This window comes from Aspergillus uvarum (assembly GCF_003184745.1).
Source record: "Aspergillus uvarum CBS 121591 unplaced genomic scaffold BO82scaffold_20, whole genome shotgun sequence".
Classification (NCBI taxonomy): domain Eukaryota; kingdom Fungi; phylum Ascomycota; class Eurotiomycetes; order Eurotiales; family Aspergillaceae; genus Aspergillus; species Aspergillus uvarum.
The window spans coordinates 243,706-267,377 of NW_020291317.1; the positions used below are offsets into that span (position 1 = coordinate 243,706).

General features: G+C 52.3%; 8 protein-coding genes across 8 annotated transcripts; 5 read left to right on the forward strand and 3 right to left on the reverse strand.

The window, feature by feature from the left end:
• Window positions 1–102: 102 nt before the first annotated feature.
• On the forward strand, window positions 103–2,457 carry BO82DRAFT_333242 (Zn(II)2Cys6 transcription factor; the record flags this gene model as incomplete). Its single annotated transcript, XM_025633211.1, has 4 exons — window positions 103–788; window positions 842–1,382; window positions 1,440–2,314; window positions 2,366–2,457. Exons 1-4 carry the CDS (start codon window positions 323–325, stop codon window positions 2,455–2,457), a joined length of 1,974 nt encoding a protein of 657 aa, XP_025493021.1. The 5' UTR covers window positions 103–322.
• Window positions 2,458–3,654: 1,197 nt separating this feature from the next.
• Window positions 3,655–6,239, reverse strand: BO82DRAFT_401140 (PDPK1 family serine/threonine-protein kinase; the record flags this gene model as incomplete). The annotated part of the gene is made up of 2 exons (XM_025639235.1): window positions 3,655–3,999; window positions 4,053–6,239. The coding sequence occupies 2 exons, from the start codon at window positions 6,237–6,239 to the stop codon at window positions 3,655–3,657; spliced, it is 2,532 nt and encodes an 843-aa protein (XP_025493022.1).
• Window positions 6,240–7,874: 1,635 nt separating this feature from the next.
• On the forward strand, window positions 7,875–8,842 carry BO82DRAFT_57424 (uncharacterized protein). Its single transcript, XM_025641343.1, has one exon. It carries the CDS (start codon window positions 7,925–7,927, stop codon window positions 8,738–8,740), a length of 816 nt encoding a protein of 271 aa, XP_025493023.1. The 5' UTR covers window positions 7,875–7,924; the 3' UTR covers window positions 8,741–8,842.
• Window positions 8,843–9,879, forward strand: BO82DRAFT_57429 (uncharacterized protein). Its single transcript, XM_025641344.1, has 3 exons — window positions 8,843–9,369; window positions 9,444–9,605; window positions 9,668–9,879. The coding sequence occupies exons 1-3, from the start codon at window positions 8,944–8,946 to the stop codon at window positions 9,791–9,793; spliced, it is 714 nt and encodes a 237-aa protein (XP_025493024.1). The 5' UTR covers window positions 8,843–8,943; the 3' UTR covers window positions 9,794–9,879.
• An 869-nt stretch (window positions 9,880–10,748) lies between these two features.
• On the reverse strand, window positions 10,749–11,192 carry BO82DRAFT_57446 (uncharacterized protein). The gene has a single exon (XM_025641346.1). The coding sequence runs from the start codon at window positions 11,036–11,038 to the stop codon at window positions 10,808–10,810; it is 231 nt and encodes a 76-aa protein (XP_025493025.1). The 5' UTR covers window positions 11,039–11,192; the 3' UTR covers window positions 10,749–10,807.
• A 623-nt stretch (window positions 11,193–11,815) lies between these two features.
• BO82DRAFT_57444 (protoporphyrinogen/coproporphyrinogen oxidase) lies at window positions 11,816–14,052 on the reverse strand. The gene is made up of 6 exons (XM_025641345.1): window positions 13,824–14,052; window positions 13,661–13,730; window positions 13,519–13,599; window positions 13,100–13,450; window positions 12,618–13,043; window positions 11,816–12,548 (listed from the first exon to the last, which is right to left on the reverse strand). The coding sequence occupies exons 1-6, from the start codon at window positions 13,904–13,906 to the stop codon at window positions 11,967–11,969; spliced, it is 1,593 nt and encodes a 530-aa protein (XP_025493026.1). The 5' UTR covers window positions 13,907–14,052; the 3' UTR covers window positions 11,816–11,966.
• Window positions 14,053–18,084: 4,032 nt separating this feature from the next.
• On the forward strand, window positions 18,085–20,348 carry glfB (UDP-galactofuranose transporter). The gene is made up of 5 exons (XM_025632300.1): window positions 18,085–18,672; window positions 18,733–18,800; window positions 18,868–19,091; window positions 19,147–19,554; window positions 19,609–20,348. The coding sequence occupies exons 1-5, from the start codon at window positions 18,539–18,541 to the stop codon at window positions 19,975–19,977; spliced, it is 1,203 nt and encodes a 400-aa protein (XP_025493027.1). The 5' UTR covers window positions 18,085–18,538; the 3' UTR covers window positions 19,978–20,348.
• A 1,026-nt stretch (window positions 20,349–21,374) lies between these two features.
• BO82DRAFT_57492 (uncharacterized protein) lies at window positions 21,375–23,093 on the forward strand. Its single transcript, XM_025641347.1, has one exon. It carries the CDS (start codon window positions 21,779–21,781, stop codon window positions 22,922–22,924), a length of 1,146 nt encoding a protein of 381 aa, XP_025493028.1. The 5' UTR covers window positions 21,375–21,778; the 3' UTR covers window positions 22,925–23,093.
• Window positions 23,094–23,672: the final 579 nt, after the last annotated feature.

Here is a 23,672-nt window from a genome sequence, read left to right on the forward strand (position 1 = left end):
CAATCAATGCATGGATGGCACCTTCTCCGGGCTTCTCGAGTCTCGCCGCTCTTCCTCCGAACTCAACTCCCTATTACTTACTACCTAGGTACGATGAATCATCCGAATCATACCATCGGATGTTTCACTTACTCACAGGCAATGCTTCCGACTCCAGCCTTCACCCTTGAGATCGATTATCAAATGATGTCGAGCGTGGTTTCCAGATTCCCGTTCCGAGTACTTCGTTCTTCCACCGCGGACCTGTCCCACCCCGCTACGCCAATTCAGTGACCAACGTCGATTGCGCACAGCCTTACATGCACACGCTTGGAAAGGGACAATGACCAAAGGCTGCTATACCTGCCGCCGTCGCCGGATTGTGTGCGACAATGGGTTGCCCACCTGTCGCAAGTGTCGCGATGCGGGGAAGGAATGTCTGGGCTATCAGAAACCCCTCGTCTGGGTAAAGGGCGGCGTTGCCAGTCGGGGTAAAATGATGGGTCGCAGCTACAACGATGTGGTGAAGAGTGCTGCGAGTGCAAGACAGGATCATGACTCCAGCTCCTCTTCACCAGCTTCGACAGCGTCCCCCGACACAATCGGCCCTGCACTCCCGCACGACACCGATCGTTTTGAGCCGTCGCACGAATCCACCGACCTGGCAATGACCGACGTTGGAGCTTACGATCAGAGCCTCGTCATACAGCGCACTTCTCAGCTTCTTGACTCTGTCCCTACACCCTGGGGTCTGGTGGATCCATTATTCAAAGATTTGGACAATTGTTCCAGGCAATACATCATCCATTGTACGTGAAGAACATTCCGTGGGTCTCAGGTTCATACTGACCCGATGTCGAAGTCAACCAGTATCTTGCCAATTATCTTACGCTCTATTCAAATGGCCAAAATCCGTTCCGCGACTTGACTCCATTAGTTGGCGACTCCTCCCTACTCGCCCACGTGCTTTCAGCCCTGGGTGCTTTACACTACGCCATTCTAGCCAATGAAGATTTCTCTCCGGGACCCTGGAGCGTGGAAAACGCAGCCGCAGGAACATTGCTCTCGTCGGAGGACGTAGAGAAGGCTGTGATCGGATCCCTTTCGCGCCGACCGGCCTCGAAAGTATACGAGCATTTCCTCGGATTCAAACAGCATGCATTGCAGCGATTGTCGCAAGACATCCAGGATCCCGTCATGCGCCATGACAACCGAACGCTGGCCGCGATCATGTTACTTGCACTAATGGATGCGATTGAATCCGGCGACGGAGCCTGGAAGTACCATCTGGAAGGGGCTAAGAAACTCCTGAAAGGCCGCCAAGAAGGGAATCACCCACGTGGCCCAGCAACCCAGGGGCTTTTCTCCTGGTTAGATGACTTCGCAATAGATGGCATCCTCATGTATGTCGACCCAATCCTCTGCTACTTGTTCTTTTCTCTCACACTGATTCTGTCCAGTATCCAACTGATGGGCTCTACGCTGGCCCGCCCCGGCTCTCTCACGCGACCCTTCTACACCTCAAACATGGGCCCAGCGGTCCTCAAGCGACTCGAAGAGACATCCTGGGTCGGCTGCCCCGGCTACCTCCTCGAAGTGATCTTCCTCATCCACGCGGGCCTCTACATGGAACATGATGACTCCCAGGGACCTGACGACAACAACAACAACAACAACCAATCCTCCTCCCCGCCCCACCTCCCCAAAATGGTCTTCACCTCCCCCCACCTCTCCGCCCACGCCAACCCGCTCCAATCCCCCGCCGCTCTTCTCGCCCACATCCAAGCCTTCGACCCCGCCGCCTGGGCGGAAACCATGCAGAGCTTCCTCCACCTGCCAGACCTCTCCATGCGCACCGCCCTCGCCACCATCTACCAAGCCGCCGTCTACCTCTACGCCAGCCGCGCCCTCTCCCGCCCGCGCCTGCCGGCGAATCCCCCAAGCTCGCGCCGCCACTTCGGCCTCCCCGCCGACCACGGCGCCGTCACCGACCTCCTCATCCGCCAGATCGCCCTCATCCCCGTCGCCGACCCGCACTTCAAGTGCCTAATCTGGCCCACCTTCATCGCTGGCGCCGAGTGCGCCGACCCCGCCCTCCGTCCGTTCCTGCTCGACAAGCTCCGCGCCCTCTACTACGACATCACCAGCGTCAACGTGCGCAACGCCGCCTGGGTGCTGAGTCTGATGTGGCGCAAGCGCGATCAGAGGGTCGAGGAGCGGCGCCAGCAGCGCCACCACCACCACCACCACCACCAGGAAGACACCTTCCCAGCCTCGACGATCCCGTCGTCTGATTCCTGGGCTTCTGCGCCGGATCCGACTACTCCTTTCACTAGTAAATTTAATACCGGTCCTAATGACCACGATAATGTTTATAATGACGAAGATGATGGTGATGACGATGACGATGACGATGATGACGATTTCGATTGGATCCAGGAACTTGATGCGTCCCGGATTGACTGGCTTTTTATTTAAGCTCGTGCTCTTGCTTTTGCTCTTGCTCTTGCTCTTGCTCGTGGGATGAGCGGTTTCGTGACCTCAAGAGTACTTCACGATCTCGCATATATCGGGCGGGTGGGGTTTCGGGGCAAGAGAGAGAACGCCAACCGGCTTGAGTATGAAGAGGGAATTTGCATTTCTATCTACCGCTGGATCTAAATCACATTTTCTTCACCAGCTGTACATAATTATCTCTCTAATTAGGACAGGAGAAGATTGGGGAGCATACATCATGACACAAACAAGCCTTGTACATACGACATACGATAGCGGCGTCTCGGGTGCACAAATTATGATCAGAGATTTGAGATGTATTTGCATTTGAAGGTACTATTATCGGGTTCCCCATCTTGAACCTGGAGGAGGGGTAAAATAGATAACTCTAGGAAGATGGGTGATGAGAGTAAAGGGGACGGGCGAAAGGGAAACCAGAAAAGAAAAACCCAAGTAAGCTCCGAGCCAACACCGGATCCTGTCGCTGATCAAACAACACCGTTGAGAGAAAAACAAAAGATTAGAGATTTGATTTGATAACTCCCAGCGAGAAGATGCACTCATGGCACTCTCTCTCTCTCTCTTCTCTCCCACGAACAATCAAGATCTATTGATCTCAAGATCCTGGATCTCACCAGGTCCAAAGGATATATATCAGAATGAGATAAAGGGAAGTATCGCGCAAGATAGATTGATGCGATCGAAAGTGGTAAACGGGCCAGATGAGGGATATATATGCATACTCCTTCCCATCTAAATGCAACAATCTCAACCAGAGAAAGAAGAAAAAACAACGCTCATCATTGCAAAGATGCAGGGCAAAAAGTCACACACAAATGAGACCACATCACAATTCTTACACGAGATGCAAACAAAGGAAAAATCGACAAGTCGCTGGCTAGAGTGTATGACTGGGTCTCCCGCGATAAACAACAGCCCAAAGCAAGACCTGCTAAGTGGTAGCAAAGAGAAACAGAATTGCCAATCGCAGCTGCGGGAAACCCTCGGGGATATCAAGCAAAACACACGCACGAGTTATGTTCTAAAGACAAGAGGAGAGTGAGGTGTGCGATCCTGCGCAGTGGACAGCATCCCAACTTTTCAGGGAATGGAGAAAAAGTGATGGAGAAGAGATCGGGGGGTTGAAGTTTGAGTAATAGAAGGGTAAGTGAGAAGCGCCTAGAAGACCGCCGCAAGGCCGTTCTTGGAATGGCGTCGGCTGAATCGCTTTTTCCCTTTAACCGAGTCTGTATCGGTTGGCGGTTGTTTGACCAAAGTGGCACGGCCCGTGGGTGCGCCTTCCTGCTGGAGTTCTGAGCTCCGGTCCAACGTATTAGCATGGCTAGACAAGCCGGATGACAGGTCGCGGAAGGCGTCATCTGAGTATGAGCCATTCCCCTGTTGTGACAGAGCCATCTCCTTGGCTCGGTCCAGAGTATCCAACCACTCCTGAGTGGACATGGCGGTCGTTCCTACGCTACCAGATGACGGCTTGGGATCCTCAAAGACATAGTGTTTGTCACGCTGGAGGCTTGAGTTAGAAATCAAATCCATCTTCACTGAGAGACTGTACTTACCGTATCCACTACCCAACAAGAGGTCCCCTTAGCGTCTGTTGAGGTTCGATATGTCGTGCCCGGAGTAAGAAGAGACAGTTCCAACTTCGCTTTCTTCTCCTCGCCGCCAGATGCTGCCATGATGATCCGGCCAGAGGAGGTCACCATAACTAGGCGCTGACGCTTCTTCGTCGTGCTGCCACCGAAGAATCGCGAGAATTTCCGAGGCGCTTCGTATTCACCGCCATTCTTTGAGACTGGACTGTGGGCAGCGGGAGAAGACAAAACGACCAGGTTGCCGAGTTTGAGGATCCGTTCATTGGTTTTCGTCAGCACGGGCGACCATTCGATGTCCAGCTGGCTCGGCGGCGGAAGTTCGGTCACTAGTCGAGGAACAACCCGTTGAGTAGCGTTGTTGTTTACGGAGGCTGCATTGATGCCTGCAGGATAGCTCTCACCATTGCCGCCGTTGTTGAGCTTAATGGGCTCGCGTGGGGGCGGAACGTATGCCTTGAGACGAGGCGCCTTCCGCTTCCATAGATCCGGGCCCCAGGTGATGCCCTGGAAGAATTCGTGGTTCTTGATGTGCTCAATCGGCAAACGACGTGCCGGGTCCAGTACCAGCAGGCGTTCGACTAAATCGCGAGCGACCGCAGGGAATCCCGGAGGGAACTCGTAATCGAGCGCGACAATCTTTTGGAAGGTTTGGTACTCATTTCCAGCCTTAAAAGGAGGCCGCCCAGCGAGAAGTTGGAAGATGATACAGCCAAAAGCCCACAGATCACTTGCCTTGCATGCATTCTTGTCTGTCAAGAGCTCCGGGCTGACATACTCGGCTGTGCCAACGAAAGAGCTCGCGCGTTCATCCTCGGGGATTTCGGTCGCATCGAGCGGAGGCATTCCGCTGGAGTTTGGGCCCGGTTTCCGTTGACTTTTGAGGATCTTGGCCGTTCCGAAGTCGGTGATTTTGATGTGCATCTGACCGTCCAGTAAAACATTCTCCGGTTTTAGATCTCGGTGAATGACGCCACGTTTGTGCATATAGTCGATCGTGTCTAGTATCTGGGCGCCATAGAACCTCGTACATTCTTCGTCGAAAGTGGTCATGCGCTTCAATACCCCGAGCAACTCGCCTCCCTTGCAGAGATCCAAGACAAAATATAAGGACCGTTCGTCCTGAAATGTGTAATACAAGCGAACAATACCCGGGTGTTCGGTGAGTCGGTTGAGAGTGTCCTTCTCGATGTTGACATACTTGACCTTCTTCTCCTTGATGATGTGTCGCTTGTCCAAGATCTTAATCGCGTATTCCTTGAGTGTCTGGCGGTCCGTGCCCAATACGACGGTACTGTACGAGCCTTCCCCGAGCGTATGAGCGAACGAGAAATCGCGGACCCCCTTTTTAATATAACGCGCGACCGGTTTACCGTTGGCGTCGATTTCCTGCCGTACAGCAACAGCCGCACCCCGATCTTGCCAATCTTCACTGCTCGAGCTAGGACCATTCTCCATGGCATACGGGGAACCTGTCGACGGACCCCTGTGGGCGCGAGAGGGTTGACGCATCACCATTGGTCCATTTCCGGGAGGTAGTTGTGCCGAGCGGTACGACCGATCGTTGTGATTGTTATCGCGTATGGGAACACCCGCTTGGTAGGCTGCGGAGCCTCCGCGAGACTCTGCCCGGGCCAGACTTTCAGAGGCGGAAGACGCGGCGGAATCGGTCCGAATTCGATATGAGCCTTCTCGAGCTGCCAACGTGGAGGTGGACCCGTTCGCGTAGAATGATGAGAGCGGACGGGAGGAGGACTGCGGACCGGGGTTGGGTTGCTGTTGAGGCATATAGGGGGAGTATTGAGGCGTCGCTTGTGAAGGTTGCGAGGTTTGCGGCTGTGCAGGGTCTGAGTATGGGCTATATATCGAGCTCCGACTCTCAAAGGTCCTCGTTGAGGGCTCGACTTGTACCGCGGCGAGGGCTTCTTGGACTTCGGAGCTGGAAGGAGGTGCTGACGGTCGGGGAAGATAGATAGAGGAGGCACTTGCTGGACGTTCGGAGGTTGCGGGATCGCGTACCAGGTCGGAATCTGCTATTGAAGCAGCGCCGGCGGCAGGTGTTGATGCATCTTCAGACGAATGTAACGAAGCATCATCAGGGTTGGCAATGCGTAGTCCTCCCAACGACTGGGAGAGACTGAGATCCCCATCCATGGTGATAAATAGGTGGTTTGGTTCTCAAACCAACCTAAGGTAGAGAAAAGGGAGAGGAGGATTGGAGGGGAGGAGGGGGAGGGGGGAAAAGAATTTGGGGGGGGGGGAGGTGTTGCGGAATGAAAGGGGGTTGCGGGCGGGAAGAAGGGAATTGGGGAAGGTGAAGTTTGGGGAGGAAGAAGAGGGGGGAAAGCGAAGATGGAGATGGGAGACGGAGAAGAGGGGGAACAGTCACTATGTCCTGGGTCAGGCACCACCGTGGCACCCACCGTCAACAAGATGAAACAGAGAATGAAGAGGATAAAAAAAGAAGAGGGGGAAGGCTAGAGGAGAGGAAGGGAAGCAGGAGAAGGTCCAGAAAAATAAAAAGAGTGGAAGATGAGCGAGAGGGAGATAGCGAGAGGGAGGGGGGGCGGCCGAGGGAAGGGGATGGTGAGTGAACTATGGCGGCGGTCGGAGAAGATGCGGATGGGGAGGCATCGAGGCACAACAAGCGAGAGATCTGCGCCAGAGAAGGGGAATAGAAGAACGAGAGAAGAGGATCAGATCGTGATGGATGTTGTGAGGGTGTGGGGGAGGAGAGAGAGAGGGAGGGAGGGAGGGAGAGGAGGCTGTTGAAGGTTGAGAGAGGGACGAGGAAGAGGAAGAGAAAGATGGGAAGATGGGAAGATGGAGGTTGATGGATGATGGGTGAGGCTGACAGTGACGGTGATGATGGTAGCCTCAGGAATATACTGTTCATATCCTACTTATCATCAACACCACCTCACTGTAGCTTAACTCTGTCACTCAACTACGAATTCTCTTCAATTGTAGATGTGGTCGCCTGCTCAACAACTAGCATTCTTCCTATGAACTATTTAACATGACTCTTGTTCCTTGGGGTTAGATTATCGTCCAGTCTATCATAATGATATCGGAAAAAGTCCCAGTCAGTCAGTCCATCTTTAATTAGGCGGCAAAGTCCACCATTGTCAATCTCCAAGCCAGTCCCTCGCGCTTGATGCTGAGATGCTAGATGCGAACCTATTTGATCCTCTTTGGTAGACCCTATCCAACAGGCTATTAGAATGATAAATGACTCGTGGCTTTGCCCGAATACCCATCATAGATCATTCTCTGGTCTATATATAAATCCTGTCACGGTCCATAGTAGTAGGTTGAGGTAATGCAGTAATTTCCCCACCAGTCTGCCGTGACAGCGACTGATGGATAAGTTCCAGGTTCATCACAGTCCACAAGTCAATGCGACCACCTCTTCTGTTGCAGGGCTCGTACCGTTCATGAGTTGGAGTTTAAAAATAGATTTCATTCCTATTTTGCTCGATTCATCGCCGGATCGTCGGACTGGTGCCTATTTACGCAAGAATCAAGACATCGAATCTGAACTACACCCACTCAGCCACAACCATGACTGACCATCTGAGGCAGCAACTGCCCATTCACCACATCATCGCTCCTTCCTTCCTTGACTTCATGAACAAGTTCTCGCTCAGTACCTTCCGTAGACAGGATGATAGTATCATGGACAATATAATCTCACCCGAAAAAAGGGATTACTATGTAGCACGAACCCCTCCCCCCCCCCCCAGCCCAGTCTCACATCGGAAGTTGAATCCGAGCATCCCCGAAAGAAAACGAGGTAGGGATTACACCAGATAACCGGAATTCTCCAAGGTAGAGCCATGATACGGTATAAGCCCACCCGAATAACCCTCGGAGACGGAGACCTACGTTATCATCTTCAGCGGCTTCTGAACCGCCATAGTCGGCTGGCGGAATGGCACCAGCACGATCAATTTCTGAATGACAGCAGCTTTGATGATGGGGATGATGATGCCTTTTTGGAGTCCGACTCTGACCTCTTCTCTGCGCCGTCCGTCTCGCCGCCAGATTCCATTTGTTATTCGGCTCCAGACGAGGATCCCGGAGAGGGCTCGTCGTCGCGTGGCAGAGGAGGAGACCATGACACCAGGTCTGCGTGTTCACCAGAGGCATCCACTTCCCCTTCGTCGTCGACAATAGACGCAGGCTCGCCGGTCAATGTGCAGCCATCTGCTTTGTCATTAGAGGCGACAAGGTCCGCTGAGAAAAATGTAGATGTGCATAGTGAATGTCGGGTTTCAATTGATGGTTATGACAAGCCCTTAGGGGGTCGAAATGGAGAGGAATTCGAGCATTCGCCAGGCTATTATGACCTTTCAGAGACTTCTTTGTCTGATTGTTTAACACAGCTTGGGGCTGTGTTAAACAGTGTCAGGGGTGATGTCACAGGTGAAACACGTTCTCCCAGGCCTTGCTCTCAGACTCCTGTCTCATTGAATTCTTGTTCTCTTCACCATCGATCGGACTTATTTTCTCCTGTTTCTCTTCCAGCACCGCTAGATTCTCGTGCTGTGCTTTTCACCAATCTTCTCACCAATCTATTGCTCGAGAAACAGCCAACGCAGCAGTCAGGTATGTATAAGCGGACAGCTATTTGTGGCTCGTTCAGAGAATGAGGCTGATGTGCCGCTGAGATGTAGTGGACTTGAATCGGACCCATACGAACCTGGGCGCAGCAGACGAAGAACGTGGCACAAGATCTGATAATAAGATTCACCCACGTTCTTTGGGAACAAATCGACCGGGACGGAGTACAAAGCCTATCTCACCTTGCTCAACAGATAAAGAGGAGTTCGAAAGTGCATCGATCACAGACGCAATGGTTGATAGTGTCAAGACCAAGTTGCAATCCTCAACAAAATCAACACGCGGCCAGCGGGCCAGTAACCTATTGGATGATGCTGTGCCAAGCCGTGACAGTTGCGCGGTGGGAGCCCACAGTTCCACACTTCTAGGTGATAAGGCAACTTCCCTCACTGAATCGCAGCATGATTCTCATTCTTGTTCAAGATCGACAGAAGCACACTTGCACGGTCGCCCAGTTGACAATGGCGGCCCCAAGAACACCCAGCGTCCGACCAAGCTGGTGAAACTAAAGGGAGTCAACCTTGCTGTTATTGACAAGCTGTCACCCGGTGCCCAGACAGACGTAGGCCCATCGATCCAAGTGCCAGACCAAAATCCTGGAACCGGTTCCTGCCAGGGCTACGGGGATCCACCCAGAACCATTGCCGGCAAACATGAGGTAAGTACAGGTCTATCCATGGGGAAGCTAAGGTGTATGTACAGCCGCAGGGCTGATCTCTCTGTTTCCACCAGTTCCGTCAGGAAAATCAGCCACCAAGGTCTGAATTCGCGACGCTCACAGCACTTGCTCAATCGTTGACCCTGTCTGGCAATGGGAAGCCACGTACCCGGATGCAGCCGTTGAGTATGCGAATGTCTGCCACACAAGACCACGCTCTAGCGGTAGAAGACGAGGTACGTATTCTCACACGCAGGCGTTCGCTGAGAAGATCTCTGATGGATTCTCCATTGGACAGCATCAGGAAGCGTTCCGCCACTCGATTGATGTGGAGGCGGCAAATTTTGCAGAGTACGTCAACATGGCGATGCTCGAGATGCTCGCGAGCTCAGAGTCAGAAGAGTTTAGAGATCTGGTGGAGTGAGAGTTAAGAGTACGAGTACATGCCCCTCGGAAGAGCGGAGCCGTGTCTCTCAACAAGCTCGTGGCTGACCAGTCGGATGCGCTCCTGTGCCTGTTGAGTATGGAACAGTGGGCGGTGGGCGGAGAGGCACGTCAGCTTGAAGGTGCAGCTACTGTCATGCAATGAGTTCAGATGGTATGGTACAGTGCAGCATACATAGGCGGGCAGGCGGTGGTTGGGATAATGTGCGAACACTCAACTAGTGCAGGTCCTGGCAATGGCATTGTTGATGCAAAGTGCAAAGTAGCAAACAGGAGAAACAGGAGATGTAACAGTATGTCATGCTAGATTCGGTTTGGCGCACTGCCTTATGAGATGCACAGTTGTGCCCACTGCCCAGCAGCCCAGCCCAGCCCAGCCCAGGGATTGCCCCATTTCTATCTTTGGTGAGAGGCCAAGACTCGGGGACGGACGGTGGTTCCAAGTCCACGTTATCAGGCCACGACAGCATCCTCTGGATGCTCAGTAATTATGGTTTCCGAGTACCTCAACAAACGAATTGAAGTTGAGTGTAGACGCTGGCCCCAATCTTTCGCCATCGCAGGCTGTGGTGTCGTCAACACCTGGTGCTGCTCCTCCTATGCACCTACTGAGCAGGTCGTCTAGGTGGTTTTGTCTTGATGGCAAAGCACTTACGCGTCCCCCGAGCTGGAGCCTTGGAACCTTCGGGTTCCTGATTTCTTCCAGTTAGTGTCGGCGGTGCAGTGGAGCCGGGCTAAGGCTGTTAGGGGTTGGGATGGTTTGGTTTGGAGTTTCGAGATTAGTTCTTGGTTTAGTGGACGTGTGCCTGAATACCTGAGGCTCCGTAATAACCACCACTCAGATCTACGAGGATACCGGTATAGTGGAGTTCGGCGTCGAGGACTCCTGATTAGAGGTATCAATCGACTTACAATGCACAAAGAGGCTTATCCTACGGAGTGGTCTTCTATTCAAGAATCTTTCTAGGATATAACCTACGGTAGTATCTACTACCTAGACCCATACGGAGCATACCTCACCTACCTCAACCAGATAATTGCAACTAACCCACCCACTGTACCAACGTCCTTCGCATCCAAGACCAATAGCACAGCACAGCACAGCACAGCACAGCACAGCACACCCAAACAACCAATCCAGCAAATACCGCAAGCAACAACCTAAACCTCCAAAGCCCAGCCAAGCAAAGAAGCAGCAAAGCACTGCACACATGACGCATGGCATGATCGCGCGCAAGCGACCAGAAGCGTGGAACGGAGCCGGAGCCGGAGCTGGAGGTGAGCTGAGCTAGAGCCCGGGACTAGAGCTGCGCGGTCTGGAGTCAGTCAGCCTTACAGATATCGAGGCTAGATTCTCGGTGAAACGCTTGTGGGTTTTGGGTTGTGGCAGGGACAGGGACAGGTCTGGCTCGCCGGGGGGGGTCGATCCACGATCCATCGGTGGCCTGGGTCTCTGCAACTGGCTACTCGTATGAGTAGTACTTGTATGGGTCGACAAGTTTGATATAGATAGATCGATACATCCCCTGAGAGTCACGGTCGGGGATTTAGGTTGCGGTGTTTACAGACTACCGTCGCACCCAGGGGAGCCCTCCGATCACACCAGATGGCTGGATCGGGCAAGTCGGATGCGAAACACCTACATCTGCACGGCAGTTGAGCTGCGAATAGCAAAAGACGTCTCACATGAGACACGCGAATGACATGATAATGCCCGCCCGAATTATGTTTCATATCGGTCCTGAAATCAAAGCCGATCAGGCCCGGCCGGAGGTGGCAATGACACGCATCCAAATATAGAGGGACGAGATCACAAGCACCTGTCGCATATCGCACCTCATTCGGAAACATAACACAGTTTATAAGAATTCTTGCTCATTTATAAATCTGGGGATATTCTAGCAAATAATGTAGAAGAAAAAAGCTGGTTGTTTCACCACCACTCAGGACAAGAGAGATGCCAGCACAGATATCTCCCGTACATCGCTCTCAAGCAGACAAAAAAAGGTAAAGAAAAGGGGAATATGAAATGGGAACAAAACAGCTGGTTTATGGGTGGAAAAAGAAAATCAGACTCCCTGTGTATCATTTTTGATCCCCCGGTCATTTCAAGATATTAAAATATGTGTCGTCTATAATCACTCCGCGCACATTTAGTGCTTCTTCGCAAAAACCTGAGCACCATCAACCAGGCGGCGCTCAGTGTTCTGTCTACCGTTGACAAAGTCGGGGTAGTTAAGGGTCAACTCAACAGCACCGTTGACAATGTTGTCAACAGCCTCCACACCCAGCATGAAGGAGTGGTCCTGGTTGCCGACCTCGTAGCGCCAGCTACCGAAGCGACCACGGGTCCAGATGTCCTTGGCCTGAAGCTTGGGCAGGATCTGGGTAAGAGCACCCTCACGCTCCAGACTGGGAGTGGGGTAGCCGTGGTCGAAGCGGCGGTGGTAGGTGGAGACGATCTCATCGGTGGGCTTGAGCATCTCAGTGTTGACAAGACCCTGGATACAGTCGGCCAAGAGGGTCTCGTGGTTCACGGCCTTCATCGAGGACTCGGAAACCTCCAACATGATGGACCAGTAGGGACCATCCTGGGGCTCGGTGTTCTTGGGCTTGGAGCCATCGGCAAGCTGCTGGGTAGCCAGCTTCTTGGAGGACTCGGGCTGGTTATAAGGGGAGTAGTTGGAGAAGATAGTGGCACGGTAGAAGGGGCAGTTGTCCTCGGGGAAGTAGAGCTGCGGAAATCCTTGGTTAGCACAGATTCCTCTGGAACTTTTTCATCTTGGCGGATATGAATCTCTTACCCAGCACTTGTCACCGATTCTCTCAGGGCGTTCACCACGAATACCGACACCAATGACGTGAGTGGAGGAGTAGAAGAGCTCCTTGGTAAGGCCGATCAACTCCTGGTCGCCGATCTGCTCAGCAAGGTAGTCGACAGCCATGGTCGAAACGAGCTTGTTGTAGCCGACGGTGGTGCCATCGCCGAGGGTGACAGTCTTGTTGTTGGCGTTGACCTTGACGACCTTGCCCTTCTCACCGAAGCGAGTCTTCTCCTTGGGGAGAGTGTTGGCGACGGCAATCCAGATACCACCGGTACCATCACGAGCGGGGAAACGGAAAGTAGCGTTGGGACCCCAGTTACCAGCGGTCTTGTTGAGGATGACATTGGTCGTCACAGCCTTGACATTGGGAGCAGCGACACGCTCACCCAACCAAGCGCATTGCATCTTATCTCAACTGTCAGCAATCGAGTCCACTGGTGCGACCAGATGCGTCGACTCACCTTAGTGGTGGGCACAGCCCAAACCTTGTAGTTGTAAGGTCTCATGAAAAGGTCGGCAATACCGACACCCATCTGGCGGACGATCCACTCATCGAAGTTGGCGGGCTTGGTGTTGGCCACACGAGCCTCGAGAGCAGCGTCAATCAGACCATCGATACACTTCACCTGCTCCTCCTTGGGCAGCATGGAAATGTTGTTCTGGAAAGGGTAGGGAACCCATTGCTCCTTGCAACGGACGTAGGAGATACGCTGGTGGGTGTACCAGTCGTCGTCCTTGGGAAGAGCCTCGTTGATGCAGTCATCGAAGTACTTGTAGTGAGAGAAGATAACGTGGCCACCGACATCGAAGAGCTGCCGTCGTAGTCAGTTGTAGACGTTGCACGAGAGGGTGTATGTGAGGTTTCTAGCGGGGTACATACGAAGCCTTCGGGGGTCACATCGGTAGAAGCAAGGCCACCAGGGATCTCGTTGCTGTCAACGATCAACCAAGAGGGGCCGTCCTGCATGTCGCGTCAGCATTGCCAATTCCGTTGCTTGGTGGTGGAATGCGGAAGTGCGTACGATCTGGTTAAGACGCTTAGCGGCACCGAGACCAGTAGGACCGGCACCAATGACAAGAACGTCAACGGAGCTGTAGATTATTGAGAACCATGTAAGTATACAGCTTCATGAATCCAGTCGCGCGAAACGATGGAGGGGGAAAAGCTGATGGAGGACTCCTTACATGTCTGGGTGGGTCATCCTGCCTTGTAGAATATCCTGGAAGCTGGGGACGCGGTTCAGAGTCTTGCGGGCGAGGCTCAGCATAGAAGAGGAATCGTGAAGCTGCAGGGAAAGAACTGCAGTTTGGATTTAAGGGAGAAGAGAGCGAATGCTGAAAGGAGGAGGGGAAGGGGAGGGTTGAAGGGAGAAGAGAAGGGGAGAAGAAGAAGACGGTGAAGGAGAGCGAGGCGGGGAGGGGAAGGTATAGGTAGCTGTTATCAAAACGCAACGCCGCCGGTCGGGGAACACGAAACGTGACAAAGTGAGCGGTGGGTGTGGGTTTGGGTGGAGTGGGGAGGGGGGGGAAAAAAGAAGGAACAGGAAAGAGGCCTCAAGGCTCAGGCTGCCTGCCGGGAAGGATCTGTTTCAAGTTTAGGCCCTAAATAATGAGAGTTTGGAACGAATGGGACATCAATGGCAAATGGAACGAACGGGCTGGACCCATTTCCGTCAAACTTGAGAAAGGGGCAAAATGCGAAAGAAGATCGAAAAAAAGGGGGAAGCTCCGCTCACTTGTTCTGGTTTGAGGTTAGTGTGCCTGCTCCGTCCTACGGTTCGTCGCCAAACAGACAACCATATACGTACAGTACACCCATGTTGATATTACTACTATGTGCACTCAGGTACTATCACTCTCCCACCCAGTCGTCGCAAGCTGGGGGGCAGAAATTGCGAGTCCATGTAAGACATGCAATTAGAAGTCAATCATGCAATTGGCCTGTCTATCTGTCTATCTGCAATTCTTATCAGTAATTTGAGCCCGCGCTCTGGAACTGGATCCATGATACAGTTGTGACGGTCTCTGCCTCATCTCATTTAAGGCTACGGACTACTCAGTACTACGAGGAGTACTCCGTGCCCGGGTCTAACTTATCCATAGTCCAAGCTTCCCGCCCTCACCCTTTGCAAGCATTGTCTCGGCAGGCCCCGACTTCATCTAGCGATATTAATTCCTACCATGCAAATTGGCCAATCTATTAAAGAAATTGATCCCGGTGAAAGCGTGCCCCATGGCCCGGTAATCTTCATTCCCGAGATTGAACGTGATAATATAACTACCCAGTGACTACGATGTATGCGTTCGGGCTTCAGGATCGGACGAATTCGACTTAATTACTTACTCAATGTTATCTTATTGCATATAGACTATCTGAGAATCTCCCCGGTCAAGAGTGATGCGCTTCCCGGACAAATCACAGACTACGATTATGTCAACATCATTGCCTGTCGAGGTTGACGCTCTGATACATGTCCCTGACTCGTAGCACATACATGAATGTGTACATAAAGTAATATGTACGGAGTGTAAGAATGTGACGAATATCGGTCCTTCATCACATCCTTTCCGATCTGTCCTGCTTGAAAGACCTCCACGGAGGTCACCAAAATCACGGTTGTTACCTGTGATGAGCATCCGATCAGCATACAACTACCCCGAAGAGTAGTGATCTGTATCCCCTCCCTAAGCCCCTGATGTATGGGACAACCACGCATGGGTGACAAGAGGGCCCGTCGGGTACTACTACGGTTCAGCACTGCTCAGGGCTAGTCCACGACATCCAGTACAGTACTTTGTGTAAAGCCGGGAGAGAAACACGGATGTCATCGATGAGCATCGGCATGCGATCGTCCCCTATTTGGTCCCTTCAGGCTCGACACGTTAGCTGAACCAGAGACCGGCAAATCTGGCAGGGTCCACTGATGGAGCCTGCTGAGAAAGGAAGGACCATGGGGCTCGTCTGCCAGAAACTGAAGGTTAACGGTTATCAATGTCCTATACAATGGATACACATTCAAATTTTCGAGAACCTGTCGCGGACCCCAGGGAGGCCAACGGAGTTCTCATCCACCCAGGGCCCCAGGGATCAATGCGCTAGGGAAAAGCTTCATTTTGGCCCCTCCCGCGGGTACAACTCGCCTGTTTGGCGTTGATCTCGGTGACTGTCTGACGTACGCCGGGGCGCTCTTCTCTCCGGCTGTTGTCACCAGAAGAGCCGCGACAGGATCGTGGCTTTGGGGCGGAACGGCACATGAACGAACTTTCCGAGGGAACGTCTCACAGCCCGTAGGAATAGCAATACTAGTGACCGTCATTGTCGTCAAAATTGCAGCAGTTGCTGTCCTGAATTTGCTACGCTGAGTGGTACTGTACAGTACACGATAGGACCCTCGTGGGCGAGGAGCCAAGTCGCCAGTGGCTCCCGTCTCCAACCCACGCCATTGAACCATGACGATGTCGTCAGGCCCTCAGCCATCCGATCGTCGCATTCTCCACCGGCAAGGGACCTTTCCGGCGGCGCTATGGACAAGTGGCCGCTGAACGCGGGTAAGATAGTGCTTGGCTAGTGGGCTGCTTGCGTAATGCGGCCGGTGCCAAACCAGAAGCCATAAATTTTGATCAGCACTCGGTTGATGTTCTTGCTTCGATTGGATCCTCCTGCAGCCTCTATCTGACACAACCCTACTTACCCTGTATTGTTTCATGCAAGGCAACGTCTTTGCCCTGTAGCCGTCGTGACGAGCATCGGGGGCCCATCTCAACCTCACCCAAGGCACGACGCAAGTCAGATCGAAAGTAAGCGCGCTGGAGAAGGAGGAAAAAACTTTGTCACAGCCACTTTCTCATCTCGTATTGGATGGCTCATGGCTGACTGTCCTGAACATTGGGATTCGAATCGCTTCCTCAGACCGACCTGAAGAGAAGGCGAATGGAAAAGGGGCTACTGATGGAGTGTGGGGACCTGGAGATTGACACCAACCACCAGTGGTCCTCGCCGCCAGCTATCGCCACGAGAGATGAACAATCGCCTCGCCCCACAGCAGTTTCACGGATTGCCTGCCCACTTGTGTGTGGACAGTCAATCGAGACCCCCGTTCATTTTCGTACTCTTGGACATGGTTGAGACTGATGGTTGAAAGGTAAGGAACTTTTGCCGAAGGCTTCAATACCTTGGATGTGCCAGAGATGGTTCTGTCGAAGAAATCCAGAATCGATGGGGATGCACCCAAAAGATCGAGACCCCCAGACTGCGGAGGAGAGAAGATATATACTGTACAATACGTGCCTCTTCAATACAGGTATTGGTACGTACCAGACAGTGAGCTCATACACGGTAGTATAGGGGTAACGGTGTAGAGAACAGTAATGGTATGATCTAGTACACGCCACCTTTCCTCCTCGGGTATTGATTCTTTCCCAGTGAGGTGAGATGGACCCAGTCAATCCACACTCCACTTTCTCTCTTTTGGCCCCTCAATTGTTCTTTAACTCAGGCCAGAACTCGAAATGGCCCGTCAGAACCAGTGAGGTGAATGAGGTGGTCATTGGGAAATAAGTGATAGACCGTGATAGATTGAGAGCCTGGCACTGGAGATCTAATAATAAATTCTAGTGGCTTACATTAGGGTACCAGTCTATCGAGAAAAAAAAAAAAAAAAAAAAAGGCCGACCAGCACCAGCCGCCAGGGTCGTTCATTATCCAATTTAATATTTGATTAACTTGATTATATTGTCCAGGCCTCTGATTCGATCAAGGTTTGTGTGTGCGCTTCTTTATCCACCCGGAATTAGGATGATGATGATGATGATGATGATGATGATGATGATGGTAACATTTCAATGTGATTGATAGGATCCATTGGGAGGAACATCGTAGATAGATAGAGCAAGAGAGATGCATTGTAACTGCATGGTAGTATAGGTAGATAGTAGTAAATCAGGAACAGTTGCAGTTCCGGCAGGATGCTTGCAGCGACGAGGAACGGAAACTGCAGGGCCGGCCGCTAGACTTGGGAAGGGAAGAGTGGGTGGATGGAACTGGATGGGAAGCTTGACTTCTTCCCTCTAAACAGTCTAACAAACTGGAGCCCCGACTAAGGTACTGGTCCGCCCCATCCTTCCCTTTCCCTTTCCCTTGTCCAGTCCATTATTCCCTCTCTCCGACTTCACTTCACCGAACAGCAACTTAGTGGAGGCGGAATCCCCAGCCAGCCAGCCCTCTCTGCTCTCAGTCTCAGTGCCTTCTTTTCTTCTTCATCTTCTTCCTCGTCTATTCTTCTTCTCTTCGGCTTTACCCTTTCGCCCCTCCTAAGATTCAATCCTCCGTGCCGTGTTCACAGCTTCATACCTATCCGGGGAGCGAACCAAACAAGAAACAAGCCGTAGGTGTCCCTCCCCCCCTCTCCTCTCTCCTTGAATCTTCCCCCATCCCGAACCAGTTCCGAACCACCCATCCCATATCATCCTTATTATTCGACGGACAAGCCAGACACATACGTACCCCAATCCATCCGATCGGTTTGATCAGCCCTCTCTCTCTCTCTCTTCCACTACCCCCCTCCCCTTCCCTGCCTCCCCTCCCCTCTTCCTCCACGCTCTTCTTCTCTTCTTCCCTCCATCCTCAGACATTGAGTTTCACACCTCTATCGTCTTTCCCCTTGCCTTTCAGTTCTTTTTTTCTTTCTTATCGCTATTCGGACCAACTCCAATCTCACTCGTTAACAAACAATCATCTTGACCCGCAGACCCTCTCCCTGCTGCCCTCGCTCGCCTTTTTTCTTTTTCCCTTGTTTTAATTATCACCCGTGGCATCTGCGAAATTTGGACAAAGCAGCCTTTTACGGCCGCGCCCATTCGACTTTCAACGCTTCTTATCCGACCAGACTCCAATCTTCACCATGAGTTCCGACGGTGAAAAGGTCAGAATCTCCGGTGAGGTCTCTCGCCCGGAGCCTACCCTGCCCACTGTCAACCCTGCCGTTGATAAGTCGGAGCCTCCTAAGCCTGCCTTCCACCCGGCCGTCTATGTCAGGTAGGTTGCTCAAGAAACCGTCCAAGCTGTCACTGCGCAATGGTACTGATGAACAATCAGCGTTTGGATTGCCTTGAGTTCCAGTGTCATCTTGTTCAACAAGCATATCCTGGATTATGCCCAATTCCGTGAGTTTACCTTGAGTTCTTCCCCACTGCACTTCCCCGACTAATCTCTGGACTTGCGCCATCATAGGTTTCCCTATCATCCTTACGACATGGCACTTGGCCTTTGCGACCTTCATGACCCAACTCCTCGCTCGCACCACCACTCTGCTCGACGGCCGCAAGACGGTCAAGATGACTGGCCGCGTATATCTCCGCGCTATCGTTCCCATCGGCTTGTTCTTCAGTCTGAGCTTGATTTGCGGTAACGTGACATACTTGTACCTGAGCGTTGCTTTCATTCAGATGCTCAAGGTTCGTTGAATATACTTCATTTTTGGTCGATCGGATTGCTGATTGGATTCTTCAGGCTACTACACCCGTTGCTGTCCTGTTCGCTACTTGGGGTATGGGCATGGCTCCCGTGAACTACAAGGTGCTCATGAACGTGAGCATCATTGTCGTTGGTGTCATCATTGCCTCTTTCGGCGAGATCAAGTTCGTCATGATTGGTTTCCTGTTTCAGATCGGCGGTATCATCTTCGAGGCTACTCGTTTGGTCATGGTCCAGCGCCTGCTCAGCTCTGCCGAGTACAAGATGGACCCTCTCGTGTCTCTCTACTACTTTGCTCCTGTGTGTGCTGTCATGAACGGTGTCACCGCTCTGTTCCTGGAGGTCCCCAATTTGACCATGGGCCACATCTACAACGTTGGTGTGTGGACATTGCTGGCCAATGCTGTCGTTGCTTTCCTCCTTAACGTTTCCGTTGTCTTCCTGGTAAGTCGCGATCGTCCTTGTCGACATGGTCTAGCTACTAACACTCCACTCTAGATTGGCAAGACCTCGTCTCTTGTGATGACGCTTTGCGGTGTCCTCAAGGATATCCTCCTCGTTGTCGCTTCCATGATGATCTGGCAGACCCCCGTCACTGGTCTCCAGTTTTTCGGTTACTCCATTGCCCTCGTCGGTCTCGTCTACTACAAGCTTGGTGGCGACAAGATCAAGGAGTATGCTGGTCAGGCCAACCGTGCTTGGGCCGAGTATGGTGTCACTCACCCTGCTCAGCGCAAGTTCATCATCATTGGTGCCGGTCTTCTGATCTTCTTCCTGCTTATGGGATCCATGGCTCCCAGCTATGCTCCCGAGCAGGTCGCCAGTGTCAAGGGAATGCTCGGTGGAGCCACTGCTGGCAATGCTTAGAGGGGCTCACGCGCAGTTTCTCTCCTACCCCTACAATAGTTGCATTGCTTGGGGTCGTTGAGTCCCTTGTTCAGTCTGCGATGTGGTACTCGCAGACTCATTATAGGGCGATGATATGGAGGCCAAAAAGCTCCCCGGTATCATTCGTTTTCTCAAAAAAGATCATGTTTGGATATGTATGGCTTGGATTGGCCTAAGATAATGTTCCCGCTTGGGATGGAGATGCCGGAGGGTGATGGGGTTGTCTGGGCCGGCCACATGCGGGGAATGTAGCTTTGTGCCTAGTCAACACAGCTCAGGGATCGGAAGCGCTCATCTTCCGGTGCTTATGAACTATTTCTTCTCCTTTTCCCTTTTTTTTTTTTTTTTTTCCACAATTTTCTGAATCCCGGTGTTTCAAAGCTTTAGAGGGGGTTTGCTTGGTGTCTTGTTCTGTGGGCTGCGATGATGAACAAATGTTTGCGAAATGCCTAATTCGCAGGAGGGATTGGAGTTGGATTCTTCTCAGTCTGGTCATTCCCTCTTGTGCTTCATATTCCCCATTGACATTTATGTTGTGTTTAACACCACCTTCTTGTGACTATACCTTTTTTTCTTCTTCTTTTTTCCTTTTGACACCCCCAATATTCTACTACATGATGAAGCATCACCCTGTTATAGCTAAATAGACGTTCCATTTTTCGTGTTGAGCAGATTGTCATGGTGATGGTGCTGGTGATCGGCGGGGAGAATTTCTCCGAGCCGGGAAGTGTCTCGGTGGATGATTGTCCGCAGTGAGCCAATTACGGCAGCCTGAAAGAGTCGAAATGAGGATCTTGGCCTGCTGGGAGCACAGGCCAATAATGGTAGGCGGTGGCGTCGGCAAGGACCTCAGTTCAGGGCTGCAACGCGCGGACTGGGCTTTTCTTGGAGCAGCAGCTGGCCTCCAATCAGCGCCAGCCAACAGTCACGATCTCCACTCGCATGGGTTGCCCCAGGCAATTGTCCATTGACCAATAATGGCACCGTCCTTACTGCTGCTTGATCCGAGGGCGGGTGGATCTCAGCCCAGACTCTGTCACCGTACTGTACGGTCACACGCGGATCCGATGAGCGCTGATCCCGGCAGAACACTCTACCAAAGAGGGTAAGTTACAGTATTCTACGGTAACTGAGACAAGGCAAATCCTGCTCTTCCTGGAATCTCTCCGCATCGCAATCGCTGGTTCCGCATCCGTCAGCAGTCAGCACTGCGCACTCACCTTCTCACCTGCAGCTCATCTTTCTTTCTCCCGTGCACTTCCTCTCCCTCTCACACCTCTCTCTCTTTCTCACGCGTCGCTTAATCCATTCATCCACTCATCCATTCATCTTCCTTCTCCTCCTCTAACCCCGTGATTCTTCGTCTCTTGTTGGCTGCCTGTCTCCGTCTCGCATAACCCTACCTTCTCCCTCTCTCTCTTCTGTTATCTCTTCCCGTCTTCGCTTCCTTTTCTCTTCCTTTCCCTCCCTTCATCCATCTCTTCTCCCTTCTCTCAACTCATCACATCATTTACTACTTTCACCCGCACCCTTTCAATCTCGCTTTGCTCTGGCTCTATCCTTCAATCCTCTCCTCATCCTATCTCTTCCTTACACCATCTCCTCGTGGCCTACCTGTTCGACCTTACCTCCTTCAGACAACCCGACCCCTTCACGGCTCGGATCTTTGCGCCCAAACAGGTGGTTCTAAATTATTGTGTCCAGCTCACTAGACAGAACAGATTCCGTCTTCCAGCTCTTTTCGTAGTCTCCTGCGTTCCGCGGCGATTCCCCACGCATCATGTGTCCCATGATGCTCAACAGCCTTTCCGACGGCCCGGCCATGGTTTTGTCCCCTCCCCAGGAACACGCTTTCCTTCAATATCCTCATCAGTCCCGCTTCAACCCTGGCGTCGATGCACGCAGAGGGCCGGTTTTCGCGAATGGCACCCATGCGTTTGCAACTTCATCCAATATCTTCACTGCCAGACCCTCCCGCAAGAGGTCGCGAGATGATGTCGGGTATGACGATGAGGTCCAAAGCTCTGGCGGACCTGTTGTACTAGCGTCAGTTCCTGCGAAGCAGACAGCAGAAAAACCCCTTTACGGCCCGGGTATGGTTTTGCTGAATCCTCGTACCAAGATGGCGATCTCTGCCGAAAGTCAAACCGGCACGTGGTACGAGGAGACTGCGGAGAAAACTGTCAACAATTCTGCTCCGGTGTCCTCTCGATCTCAGAGGCTCCAATCCGGCACAGCTGATCCTCTCAGTCGCAAGTCTCAGCGCCTCGATCCTTCCGCCCCGACTGTGGACGACATCACCCTGTCCTCCATCCAAAGCCGGCTCACCGATGCCAGCAACACCGACGACAATCGCCGCATTCTCCCCGCAAGCTCGCGCCTTTCTCCGGAGGAGCCCACAGTCGACGACGCTACCCGCATGTTGGGTATCAGTTGGCAGCGGATTGTGACTGAGGACTCGGACATGGCGGCGGCAGTGCGTGGTTGGAAGAAGTATATCGATCGTCAGTTTTCCGCATACCTCATGGATTCTGAAATCCTCATGAAGAATCGAGCATTGAACGCCTATCTCGTGACCGCACGCCCGGTCACGCCTCTGGGTCCTGCATTCGTACCTGCCTTCTTCCTCTTCAGCGATGACCTCACTCAGGGTCAACTGGTGGGCTCTAACTGGGACCTCTGCCTCCAAAATCTGCGGTCCAATCCCATCGTCTTTGAAGGAACCCAGATTCTCAGCGCCTCCGACCGGCCTGCTCAGAGCCTTCCCTCTGCGGCCTCGCAAAATCTCCTTGGGGCCACTCAGCAGGAGCCTGGTCTACCTCTCTTGCAGACCCTCTGTGCCCAGCCCGCCATGGTTGACACCGGCCTTGGTGCTGGATTGAACAACAGCGTAGGAATGGGGACGGGGATGGAGATCGATACGTAAAGCCAGCGCAGCATCCGGTCAGCAACGACGACAACCCCTTCAAAAGTTTGCATACAACCCGACCGTGAACCGATTAAACGACCTCGATAATAGGCGAACGCAAAAGCACCACCGACTGACTAACCTAATTCTCATGTTTTCGGGCAGCACTTCATATTCCTCTCTTCGATCACGCCCGTTCGTATCTCATTGATATATGTTTGTGAAATCTTTTCCTTTTCTTTTCTTCTCTTTTTCTTGGACATCGGCGTCTCGGGACTGGACGGTATGGGGCATGGTGGGATAAGGATAGTCTCAAGGACTGGGAGACCGTTATGGGCATTTCGACTCTGTATCTTTCATATTTGCCTTGCGATTCTTCTGTTCTCATTTCCTTCACGTTTGTTGATATTTCCTTGACATGTCTGTGATGTAGCATCCGGCATGATCTGACCATTTTTGACATAAGAAAAAAGCCGAAAGAAAATATGAAAAGATGAAGAAATGAAGAAATGACGAAAGGGACTCGACTGAAAGCTGCGTAGAAAATGCAAGAGGGGAAGAGGGATTGGGCTGGGATGGTTGGGTCGAGGCGAGAGTGAAAGAGCGGTCAGTCCGTCTTTCTCCGCCCTCCCACTGCCCAAGTTATTGCAAATCTGCCAGTTCGTTCCCACGCTTCAGTCAACCCGTAGTACTCAGCACTCAGTACTCAGTACATCCATATCTGGTTGTACTTGATAAACAATTCTGATCAGTCCAATCGAGAGGA